Source organism: Alosa sapidissima, chromosome 20, assembly GCF_018492685.1.
Source record: "Alosa sapidissima isolate fAloSap1 chromosome 20, fAloSap1.pri, whole genome shotgun sequence".
Taxonomy (NCBI): Eukaryota; Metazoa; Chordata; class Actinopteri; order Clupeiformes; family Clupeidae; genus Alosa; species Alosa sapidissima.
Window position 1 is genome coordinate 19,887,248 of NC_055976.1, and position 12,974 is coordinate 19,900,221.

Consider the following 12,974-nt stretch of genomic DNA (forward strand, 5'->3'; position numbering starts at 1 on the left):
TCCCAGAAGTAATGAGCCCCTTTGTGCTATTATTATGCTAAAAGCATCTAACCCTAACCCTTCTGAGTCTTTCCTGGTCAGTGGAGTGGGATCCTCATTTCAATGATGGTCACAAGTCAGTTACTTTACTTCCAGTGGAGGAGGAGGAGGAGGTCAGTACTGATGATGGAAAGTCCATACAGACCCATGTCCCCAGGCAGCATATACTAACCTGACCCTCGCCAGATGAATTTCGTTCCGCTTAGCTCCGCCTAGCTTCACTCACATCCATCTGGGACCTCTTCCATTGAGAGTGATTTCTGCAACCGATTTTATGGTACAGCCAATCAGGACGCAGGGCGGGAGTTTCATAGATGTGACATAGCGTAGAAGCGACTGTGACAAAGATGGTTGATTACGAAAATACTTCATGAGAGGCCATGTCCTGTCCCTGGAAATTTATGCAAATAGGGTAGCAGTACACGCCCCCGCACATTTACTGTATGCAGTGATCAGGCTCTCTTTTTAACATTGAGGTCTATGGCAGAATCCAAGAATTTCCCAGAATTTGTCAAAGCCTTATTTTTCTGAACAATGGATGCACATTTCGGACACGGTATCATGATCTCCATACCCTCATACGTCAGTGACACGCCCCTGTGCAGGCGGGAACTGAACCAGAGCCTGTCTCTGACTGAACTCCACTTTGCCCTCATAGACATGAACTAGGACGACCCATCTTGCTACGCATTCATTATCTTTGACTGTGAGACTGTTATCAGCGTCACGGGTTGGCTTCGATGTGAGTGGTTGAAGTAGCACGTCAATAGATGGTGGCTTATTCAATCATATGCAAGCATTTTTTGATTAGGCCCAGCCTTCTGAAGCAACACTTCAATGGATCGGTTCCAGATGGATGAGTGGAGCTAGGCGGAGCGAAATTCATCTGGCTAGGGTCAGGTTAAGCATATACAGCGACAAGATGCATTTATCCCAGCGACAAGAAATTGAGATTTTTCTGTTACTCTAAGCATGTTGCAATATGTCTCCTGAATGACTGACCGATGCCTCAGAACACAGTCCAGGCCCTGAGCTCATGAGAATGACCCCACCCAACATAGCTGTGATCTGTTAATGATACATGAAGTGATTAGTCTTTGAGTTGTTCTACAGAAATCTTATATGGGTAGAGGTGGAAAAGTCCAGCTTCAGAAAGTAAAAGTCCAACCATGTATAGGATCTACCTGTGCACTTAACACAGGTGATTTCACCAATTAGCTGCTCTACCTGGCTGCTGGCACAGTCATGTCTCAGACATCAGATGAAAAGGCATCGGGTCTCGGGAAAACCTCTGTCATGTTTATGGAATTATACTGTCAGATAAAACTGCATCAGGAAAATCGACCTCAGATGAAAGCAGTCAGAGACAGGTCAGATATCAGATGGAAAGGCATTAGGTCTCAGAAAAACCTGTCAGAAAAAGCGGCATCAGACGAAACAGCCTTGATTCATGACGATTATTAAGAATGATCATGATGATTTCTTTTTCTGCCATAAATGTGGTCACCACGACTCAAATTCTTATTTGAAAACAACTTGTACAGTTTTCTAAACACATGCCATTGTTCACACTTTAGTTGAGGGGCCACAAACATGATGAAGTCATGATACATTTGTGTAATCATGATGATCATGCTTAAGAAATCATAAATCATAATGATGTACCCACCATACCTAATCCTTTAGTTGATGTGTTGTTCATAAATGAAGTCATGAATGAAAGATTTTAAACTCATGTCAATTCCTGATGATTCATTAGATATAAAGGAATGAAGAAATGCATGAATCATGAATGAATTCATGCACCCTTACCGTAAGGTGTTACCAAATAATATACTGTAAAGACCTTTCAAAGTCATTATTTACTCACTCAGTTTTCACCAATAAAAAAGTCACAGACAGTTATGGCTTTGAGTGCATCTTTAAACTTAAACACAATTTCTTCATCTAATCAAATTATACTGCATCTGACAACCTTGTAATATGAATAGAAATCATAATAATACTTAGCACAGTAATACTATGCAGGAGGTCATTACTGTTTATGATAGAATGCTAAGCCCGGCCAGGGCTATGACCAATCAGTGATCATTATATCCAATCAAGCAGCAGTGAAAGCCAGAATGCCTCCTGGAGGACTGGTTGTGTTACTGCAGGGAACCTGAGACCCCCCCCCCACCCCACACACACACACACACACACACTTTCTAGCAATTATTATTCAGACTGCAATGTATTCCCTTTATTCCCAGATATTATAAACTAAAGGAGTACCATTTCAATTGAGGAGTATTTGTAAATCCACTGTTCCTAAATAGAACGTGAATTATACCCTCAACCCCCTTTAACCCTTCACCCCTCCCCCAATTGGAGGCATTTTCATCTTAGCTTGTGATGAACTGCCTTATGTGTGTGTGTGTGTGTATGTGTGTGTCTGTGCATGCGTGCTGGTCTGTGGGTTGGAGTGTGGATGATTGGATGAGCATGTGACATTGCTATGCACACAGGTTACAGAACACTGCAACTGAGTACCAGAATGCCCCCTGGAGGACTGGTTGTGTTACTGCAGGGAACCCTGAGTCCATCAAGAGAGCCCCTCCCACCCCACACACACACACACACACATTCTAGCAATAATGAGGCATGCTATGTGAAAGTAATATTTATTGTGAACAGATGAAATTAACAGTAAAAAACAATAACAAATATTGTTTGAAATTATTACAATGGGTTACTGTTTCCTGAATAGCATCCACCAACAGGTTACGGGACACTCAAACGTCAAAACTACTCCTCCCTAATCTAAGAACATTATACACATTATGCCCTTATTCTAACATAAAAACACAATCATACAAGTATTGACCCTAACACCTAAGCCAACATGTCCCATCAATGCCAAAGCCTTTCATCAGTGTAGTAAGAGCTCCCTTGTCAGACAGAAGAAGGGAAAATGCTCTTATGAGAGTAACACTTACCCCTCTTTCTCTTACATCTCCAGTGGAACTCTGCAGCCATTTTCAACACAAGAGAATCATGACTATTCCACAGAGATTTGAGTTAGTCACCATTTAGAGAGTGACTGGACAATAAAAATAATTTTAACTCCTTCCTAGAAGTAGTTTATTATAATGTTTATTAAAAATAAAAGTACTTCTTAGTTTTTCTTTAAACTCGCAAAGTCCCCAAAATCTAAATATATATTAAAAAAGCCGAGGGGGGGCGGGGGCGTCATCGCTCCTACACATCACTCCATCCTAAACCTCGATTTCAATAGTCAATTTGATTTTAGAGGCTTTAAAAATATGAAGTTTCGTTTCCCTTTCTTTAACTTGTTTAGCTGTATTCTCCAGTGCAGTGAACAAGCCGCTGCATTCTGCAGTGAGTCAAGACCAGAAGTTAACGTTACCACACACGCACAGTGATAGTCTTTTGATTTTAGACAGGGCCGATTCTACGTTATTCTGTGCCGGGCAGCAACACGCCCACGACCGCAACAGCCATTATGGTCTAGGTATACGCACGCAGCACAGGCGAGCACAGGCTACCAGGAGAAACATCAACCAATTCAGATCAATTAGTTAAAATAATATAGATGAACCATACAATTCAAGTGACCATGCCACAGCGGGCTACTGTAATGTCATCATTGTCCTACCGTATCCTCGAACTCGTCTGTTGCCCGAATGTGAAGCCAAGAACCATAGGCCTACCTTCTTTGCGTTCTCTCCCTCCTTTTTTGTATTTTCTATCATCTGTTTATGTTCTTTTTTCTGGCTACCAAATTTGTTTACAGACATTTTCCCACTAGTTTTGCCTACCAAGTATACCCGTAGCCACGGCCAGGCCTGTCTACTTGTCAGTCTTGCCCGTCCAATTAGGCTTTAGGAGTGCGAATTACCCACCATAATTGGGGGGTACTGCTCCTTTCTTCCACTTCCACTCCACTTCTTCTATGACCATCATGGTCCACTACCATATCAATCCCCATCGTGATCGCCAAGTGCAACATGTGTTGTGCAACACACAAACAAGGTGTAAACATGCGACAAACTGATAATCAGTTGGCTACATAATATCTCATTTACTGTATATATATAATTTATACGTTATTACTGTATATCCAAAAGAGAACTGTTTTGATCAATTCTCAAAAGTTAGAAGGTAAGTGCACTGAAATACCATTCTAATTACTAGTAAAAGTAATACCTTTACATGAAGCCTATTGCTTATTTCATGACATATTGATTTGGTTTATTTTTAGATTTCATAATAGTCTATGGTAGTCAGTGTCAAATCAACACAATTGCCTAGAGATATGTGAAACCTAAGCAATCTTTAATTTGATTAAGGAGCATATAGCCACTATGAAAACACAGCCTACTACCACATAAGAACTACAGAGCGGTAACCTACAAGAATCCATAACTAGAATGTAAAAACAATAGGCCTACTAACCAATTAAAAACAAATTCAAATACTAGCATGTACTATTTAGTACTTGGCTCTTTATGTTTCCACAGATTTCATGTGTTGTTATGTTATGTAGGCTTAGCTACAACAGACCCTCTTGTGCGTAATAAAAAGAACACAGGATCTGTGCCAAACTAATTTCAAAAGGGCACAATAATTTATTCAAGATAAAATGAGAATCAATGGACACCTACAGTAGTGTAAGGGTCCGGTGCCATGTGCTCCTTTGTTTGTTCCCCATGTGCTTTGTGTTTACCTGCCTGTCACCTGTCTTTGTCTCTGCCCCATCTCCTTATTTGGTCTGTGCTTCCTGTCTTGTTAGTTTTCCCTCCGTTTCTGTTTCCACACCTGTTCCCCGTTAATGTCTTGTTGGTCTAGTCCAGTCCTCTGTCTTTCTGTTAATTAGTCTGTTAGTTTAATATTGGTTTCCACCTGTCTCTTGTTTTACCTTGATCATTGTCCACCTGTGCCCTGTTACCTATTGTGTATGTAAACCCTCTGTCTCCTCTCAGTCCTGGTCGGTTATTAGTCTATGTGGGTTGTGTTCTAGAATAAAGATTGTTGTATTTCAAAGATTCCCTTGCCTTGCCATACTTTGCCCGTGCAGCCGTGACACCTAGGCTATGGACTGGAGTTCATCTCCTTGGAAATGACAATCGATTTTACCTCACCACAATGTAAAATAATAATAAATGATTTAGATAAAGAATTATCTTGCTAACTAACCTTGGTAACTAACCAAGGTCCACTTTACTAGCCTCAGTGGTTAAGTAGGCTAAGTAGCCGGTAATTAAATGTATGAAGACGTGACATGAGCTATGAAAGAACAAAACACGTTAATACATGAAGGTTGTAAAATAGCACATTTTCAACAAGCTAGACGTCTGCTAGCAATTTACATTTACCCATGCACGTCAGCAGCAAACCGAATTTAGGCTACTGGAGGAATCTAGCGTTTTGTCATTCAACGTCGTTGACACTTGCTTGAGAAGTTGAAGTCGTTCTCTATCTCCGTTGCTTCTAGCGCCACGGTGGTTAAAAATGGTACGGTCCATAATAGGGGTGTCTGAAATCGCTTTACATTAAACTTTTCCTAGTGAAAATAGGAGTTGACTTGTATTGTAGCCAACTGTAATGATATTTTTTCACAATATCAGAAAAAATGATCTGACCCCCCCAAAACTGATATTTCTGTCTCCTGTAATTTGAACTATGCTTTCCTTCGTTTACATTCACCATCTAAAAAAGACGCGCAAGTCAACACTGCGCTGATAGTTCAAGAATCTGTAAAATCGCGTAGGCTACAGCCGGCAGCTCCGTAATTGTCAGGTGTGATGAAATGCGTTCATATTCCACTTTTTATGTCATAAACGCTGCATGCCTATGAAAAGGCTTTGCAGTAGGATTGTCCGATGGTCAAGCTGTTGCTTCAATTTGTGCTGGCTTCATGCAGTTTTGCGCAAGTTTAAAATGTTTAGCCGACAGCATAATGTGTCATTTTTGTACAATAAGTTCCACTTTTCATGTCATGAATGTAACATGCCTATGATAAGGCTTCTTTGGAGTTGTCCAATATGTTCAATCTATTGTCTGTGATCAAATGCCTTCAATAAATTCCACTTTATATGTCATAAATATAACATGCCTATTATTAATGTTTGTATGGCCACCCATTTGAACATTTCTGGCTACGCTACCGAGAACAGAATCTCTCAATCTCACGTCTTGACAGGTCACGTCTAACGTAGCCTATACTCCCCACGGGGGAGGGCTAACTTTTGATACATTTTTATAAATAAATCATTATCAGCCAATAGGGAAACTGCCAGAAACAACAAGCAACAACGCTTAAGCTGGTAAGTGAGACACATCGATGAATGCACACTTAATGCAGAATCACCACAGAAAGCGTTTATTTGATTATTTATATTTCTGCCAGTGACTTCAGTGATTTCGCCGACAATGACACTGCAGCCTGGCCTGCATTTATGCGCGAAGCCCGTTAGTTTTGCTCTTATTCGCCGCATGCTGGCAAAACAAGGCACTTCAACGTAATTTTAGTGACTGAAGCTCTCCAGAACGTTTGTGGTTCTGCATTGATGGTTCTCTTTCAAGCATTCATTCGGTATCTCACTATGGGACACGCCCCCTCGCGAGTTCCCCAGAAGCCATTATTTCATTACGCCAGCCACCATTGGCTGGATGACTGACGTATGCGACGTGGAGGAGGTACTTCCTCCTCCCTTATATTCTACGGCGCAACGTCATTGCTTCAGTCTAAAACCTCTTCTCGCCCCCAGAGGCTTGCTCTCTTGTATACAGGTGCTGTGGCTTGGTGGCTTAACTGTTCATTGAGCGAGGTAACGACTCGGTCCCCGAACGCTACCTTAACGCCGCTTCATCTTCGAAGAGCACTGGTTTGGACTTGGCTAGCCTGTCGCCAAACAGTAGCCTCTCCCTTGCTAGCCTGTCGCCAAACAGTAGCACGCTAGCCTGTCTCCAAACAGTAGCCCGCTAGCCTGTCTCCAAACAGTAGCCTCCAAACCCCAAAGCTAGTCTGTCTCCATACAGTAGCTCCAAAGCTAGTCTGTCACCAAACAGTAGCAACCGCTAGCCTGTCCTCAAACAGTAGCGAAACAACATGTCGACGCCAGTGCCCCCCCTCCCCGCGAGGAAGTGCGAAGCCCCGGCTAGGATGTGTTTGTGTGGGAACAAGATTTCGGCTGCTGACACCCACCAGGTGTGTGCCGCGTGTCTGGGGCTGCAACACGGCCAGACCGCGTTAACATCCCCGGAAGTGTGTGAACACTGCGCCCGATTTTCCCTCCGGTCTCGCCGACGTAGGCTAGCACGCCTAGCTAGTCTCACCGACGACGACCCCATGCTAGGAGCGGATGACCTCCCTCCCCTTGAGTCAGCAACCCTTTCCCAGGAGCCGGCCGGCGCTGGAGAACTGGGCGATAGCTGGGGCGACCAGCTCGACGCTCTATCGCCTATATCCGACACCGAAGACAGCCCAATGGGGATGCTAGGTGCGACTGGCGAAGCTGAACTCATCTCAGAGGATGACTCCGTCGACCTACTATCCCTGGGGGATGAGGATGGCGATGACTTATTCCTCCCAGCCACTCAGGCTGCTCGCCCGAGCGGCGTGAGAAGTGATAGCACCGCCACTGAGGCTGATGAAGCCGCAAGCGTGGGCCTTCACGACGTCTGCAAGAGAGCAGCTGCAACGCTCGGCGTTCCCTGGCCTGAGGCCCAGAAGGAGACCGTGTCCTCTCGCTACGAGGGAAAGAGGCTCCCGAAGGCTAAAAGCTCCACCAGACAACTACTGCCCGTCTTCCCCGAGTGCCTCGAGGAAGCCACACGCTCATGGAGCAGCCCATTCTCAGCGAAAAACCCGGCTCAAGGGCTCGCGGCGCTGGAATGGCCAGACATGGAAAGCAGTGGATTCTCCCATCTGCCCCCTGTCGAACCGCTCCTGGCCTCCCATCTCCACTCCACCCAGAAGTCTGCGATGACCCCCTCGGGACCCGCATTCCCCTCCAAAGCCGACAATTTCCAGTCCGCTGTGACTGAAAAAAGCTACAAAGCAGTGGCGTCGGCGGTGAGAGCTCTCAACGCCTCATCTCTGCTCATGGCCTACCAAGCCGAGCTGGAGGAAGACTTCTCGTCCGCCCCCAACCAGCCAGCTGTGTGGGACGAAATGTGTGTGGTCACAGACCTCTGCCTACAGCTACACAGGTGTGCGGTGCAAACGGCGGGACGGGCTATGGCCCTCCTGGTCTCTCAAGAGAGAGCTCGCTGGCTCAACCTCTCCAGCCTCTCCCACAAGGAGAAGACCCAGCTGCTAGATGTGCCCGTGGACCCCAAAGGCCTCTTTGGACCAGCCGTGGCCACTATGCAAAAGCGGTGTGAGGAAAAGAAACGGGACGGTGAAGCACTGCAGCTGTGCCTCCCCAGAAAGGCACAAGCCCCACGCTACAGGGGAATCTGCCCGTGTTCTACAGGGGGAAATAATTTCCCTGTTAAACAAACAAGTGATCAGGGTAATCCCCTTCGAGCAAAGCCGTCACGGTTTTTACTCGAGGTATTTTCTGGTCCCAAAGAAAGGGGGGGGCTTGCACCCGATATTGGACCTGCGTGCACTGAACAGATACCTAAGAAAGTACAGGTTCAGGATGCTAATCAACGACGCATTAATGCGCTTCGTGCGCCCGGGCGATTGGTTCACCTCAGTGGATCTGACCGATGCGTTCCTACACGTCCCGATCTATCCGCCCCACAGAAAGTTCCTCAGGTTTGCCTTTCGAGGTGTGGCCTACGAGTGGCTTGCCCTCCCATTTGGCCTTGCGCTCAGCCCCAGAGTCTTCATCAAGGTCACCAAAGCGGCTATCGCGCCGCTCCGGGAAAAAGGTTTACGTCTGGCTACTTTTATCGACGACTGGCTGGTGGCCGCGTACTCATACCAGGAAGCGCAGCAGCACACGGCTCTCCTAACGGAGCACCTGTTGTTACTAGGCTTCAGAATAAACTGGGAGAAAAGCGTGCTGTGCCCGTGTCAGATCACCACCTTCATAGGGCTGTCTCTAAACAGAGCGCGCCTGTCAGCGGAACGAGTCAAAGCGTTCCGCGCATGCCTCGCGCTTTTCCGCAGGGGGGCTACTGTGAAATTCAGGGTCTGCCTCAGACTCCTGGGCCTCATGGCGTCAGCCTTGGTGGTCGTTCCCCTCGGCCGTTTATACATGAGGGCTGTTCAGCGATGGGTGGCGTCGCTGGGATTGAATCCCTCGCGTCACTGCCATCGCCCTGTCGCAATCTCAGCAGCCTGCTGCGCTGCGCTAAGGCCCTGGAAACGCCCACTCTTCCTCACAGAGGGAACTACGATGGGTGCTGTCTTACACAGGAAAGTAGTGACGACGGATGCCTCGCTGAGCGGCTGGGGAGCTACTCACGAGGGCAGGTCGATAAACGGGGTGTGGGACTCACACATGCAAACTTTGCACATAAACCGTCTAGAACTGATGGCGGTTTGGCTCGCACTCAGACATTTTTTGCCCATCCTGAGAGGGCATCATGTCTTGGTCAGAACAAACAACACCACTGTGGTGGCTTATGTCAACAAGCAGGGGGGACTGAGGTCTCGTCATATGCACACGTTGGCACACAGACTGATCTTATGGAGCAGCACACGGCTCCTGTCGTTGAAAGCCACACACGTCCCCGGTGTATTGAATTTGGGTGCAGATTTATTATCCAGGGGCAACCCCCGCTACGGAGACTGGAAACTCCACAGCGATGTGGCTCAAATCTGGCTCAAATCTGGTTGCGAACGGGTCGAGCGAAAGTGGACTTATTCGCCTCAGAGGAGAATGCGCAATGTCCGATGTTTTTCTCCCTGCGCGATCAGAAAGCCCCGTTAGGGATAGATGCTTTGGCACACCAGTGGCCACACGTCCTGCTCTATGCCTTCCCTCCGTTGGAACTGATCACTCCAACGCTCGCCAGGGTGCGGGAACAGAGCCTCTCACTCATTCTCGTAGCCCCGCGCTGGCCAGGGAAACCCTGGCTTGCAGAAATAATCCCGTTACTCCACTCCCCACCGTGGCCGCTGCCCCCCCGCAGGGACCTGCTGTCCCAAGCAAACGGGGAAATATTTCACCCTCATCCAGAGCGCCTGGCCCTCTGGGACTGGCCCGTGAAAGGCTGAATCTGACAGCTGCAGGACTGCCCTGTAATGTCATAGCGACCATTCAGAGCGCTAGGGCATCATCAACTAGGACGTTGTATGATAGCAAATGGCGTGTATTTAATGACTGGTGTATTAAAACAGGGACGATAGCCTTCCAGTGCTCTGTGGACGTTATCCTTACGTTTCTGCAAGACTTACTGGATAAAAACAAGTCCTTCTCCACTGTCAAAGTTTACCTGGCTGCCATCTCGGCCTGCCATGTAGGCTTTGGGGACAAAACAGCGGGCCAGCACCCTCTCATGCGTCAATTTATGAAAGGGGCTCGACGCCTCCGCCCGGTTTCTAAACCACTGGCCCCTTCATGGGATCTGCCGATGGTTTTGGATGTTCTGTCTCGCCCTCCCTTCGAGCCATTACAACAGTTGGATCTTAAAGTGCTCTCACTCAAGACGGCTTTGTTGGTGGCTTTGGCTACGGCTAAACGCGTAAGCGATATTCATGCCCTATCTGTGCATACAGCCTGTATGCAATTTTTCCCGGGTGACTCGAGGGTTGTATTAAAACCCAACCCAGCATTCATTCCGAAGGTTTTCAACCCGTCACTGTCGTGTCGGCCGATTGAACTATTTGCGTTTAACCCACCGCCTTTCGCCTCCCCGGAGCAGGAGCGGCTGAATGCGCTCTGTCCGGTCAGGGCGTTGCGTGCGTACGTGGACAAAACAGCGGAGTTAAGGAAAACGGAACAGCTGTTTGTGTCTTGTGCAAAGTCACATCTGGGTAGACCGCTCACTAAGCAGTGTCTATCACAATGGATTGTGGCGGCTATTGCCCTGGCCTATACGACTAAGGGGTTACAACCCCCAGTCGGTTTTTCAAGCCCATTCCACTCGAGGAATGTCGACATCATGGGCTTTATTTCAGGGCTTCCCCATAGAGGATGTATGCTTGGCAGCGTGTTGGGCAAACCCGACAACGTTTGTCAGGTTTTACAGACTTGATGTCACTGCCCCGACTTTGGCACATTCAGTGTTAGGCACTGGGACGCCGGGGGCGCACTGATGTTGTTGGGGATCGCAAGCTTGTCTGGCAATCCGGGAGTCATGATATCCCATAGTGAGATACCGAATGAATGCTTGAAAGAGAACTTAAGGTTACTCACGTAACCCCGGTTCTCTGATAGCATGAGTGAGGTATCTCACCAGACCACCCTCCTTGCCGGTGGCGAGAAGAGGTTGGTTAGCTAGACTGAAGCAATGACGTTGCGCCATAGAATAAAAGGGAGGAGGAAGTACCTCCTCCACGTCGCATACGTCAGTCGTCCAGCCAATGGTGGCTGGCGTAATGAAATAATGGCTTCTGGGGAACTCGCGAGGGGGCGTGTCCCATAATGAGATACCTCACTCATGCTATCAGAGAACCGGGGTTACGTGAGTAACCTTAAGATTTGCGAGATCTCGCAAAAGAAACATGAGATCTCGCAAAAGAAACTCGAGATCTCGCAAAACAAACTCAAGATCTCGCAAACCTAGTCAGTGTTTGTCCCAGGTACATACCTTTTCTCAGTATTTTTTTTCATGTCACCTCACAGGCTCCGTAGATTCAAGAATAGAGTAGCAAAAAAAAAAGAAACTAGAGGTTATTCTGTGAAGAGTGCCTGCAAGTGTTCTACTGCTGGGCTGGTGAATGTCTGTGTAATCTAGGATATGTGGTCAACACTGCCACCTGGCGGCTAAAAATTGCAAGGTGGAATCAAAACTCCACTGCTTTTCGAATCTAGGGCTCCGCCCCACATTCAGCCCAGTCCCAATCTGCAAATTGCATTCAGCCAGGTGTAGGCTAGCGCTTATGGCAAGCCATTTTAACATTTAACAGCTAGACTGGATATGTGTTGCAGATATCTGTATTTCAGTTTTGCCTAGTCAAAATGAACATTTCAGATATCCGCAACTACATTCTTCCTATCCATAATTGTCATTTCAGATATCCACAAAGACATTCTTCCTAGGACAAATGACGCCACATGTGCCATTCATTTCTACGGGATTTATCATTACGGATATCTACAATTCAGTTGCAGATATCCACTATGTGAATTAAGGATATCTGCCATAGATATAGTTATCAATTTGATTCTGACTAGTCATAACTATATAGATATATTTAATTCATCTCAATTCAAGATATCTACATGTTCCTTTTCAGATATCTTGAATTAAGTTTTGACTAGGCGAAATGACGTTGCAGATATCTGTAACTGGAATTATGACTAGTCAAAATGATGTTGTAGATATCTCAAACTGGAGTTAGGGATAGTCATAGGCCTAATTTAATTGTAGATATCTATGATCAAGTTATAGATATCTTAAATGAGTTTTGATTAGAGTTGAAATATTGAAAATACTCTGATTTATAAAACCGTGCAGCACACATCTTTAAGCAGTCCTCTCATTATCAATACTGACCTGGCTTGAATTGTGCATGCATGTATGAGCGTGTTAAAAAAATGTGGAGATTATGAATCAGATTATTTAAAATGTCTTATCTTAATACACTATTATAGCCTACATTTTAAATTGCACACGTCAATATGGTTCCTTGTTGGCTAGCTCTGGATGAAAGGGTGAGTAGAAATGTGCACATTTTGTTTGTGCATAGCAACCTTTATAAGTGAGGCCCTGTATGAATGTGGTCCTGTGGTGCCTTGATATGCACCCATACCTCGGATAAACCGGATTGATTTCCAGTGTTTTTTCCTCTAGTTTACATTTTG

At 46.2% G+C, this 12,974-nt stretch overlaps 1 protein-coding gene across 1 annotated transcript; it reads left to right on the forward strand.

Moving 5' to 3' along the window:
* The first annotated feature begins 7,153 nt into the window (after positions 1-7,153).
* LOC121695003 lies at positions 7,154-10,222 on the forward strand. Its single transcript, XM_042075473.1, is given in 3 exon segments — positions 7,154-8,447; positions 8,500-9,815; positions 9,818-10,222. Coding segments are annotated over 3 exon segments (3,015 nt in total).
* Positions 10,223-12,974: the final 2,752 nt, after the last annotated feature.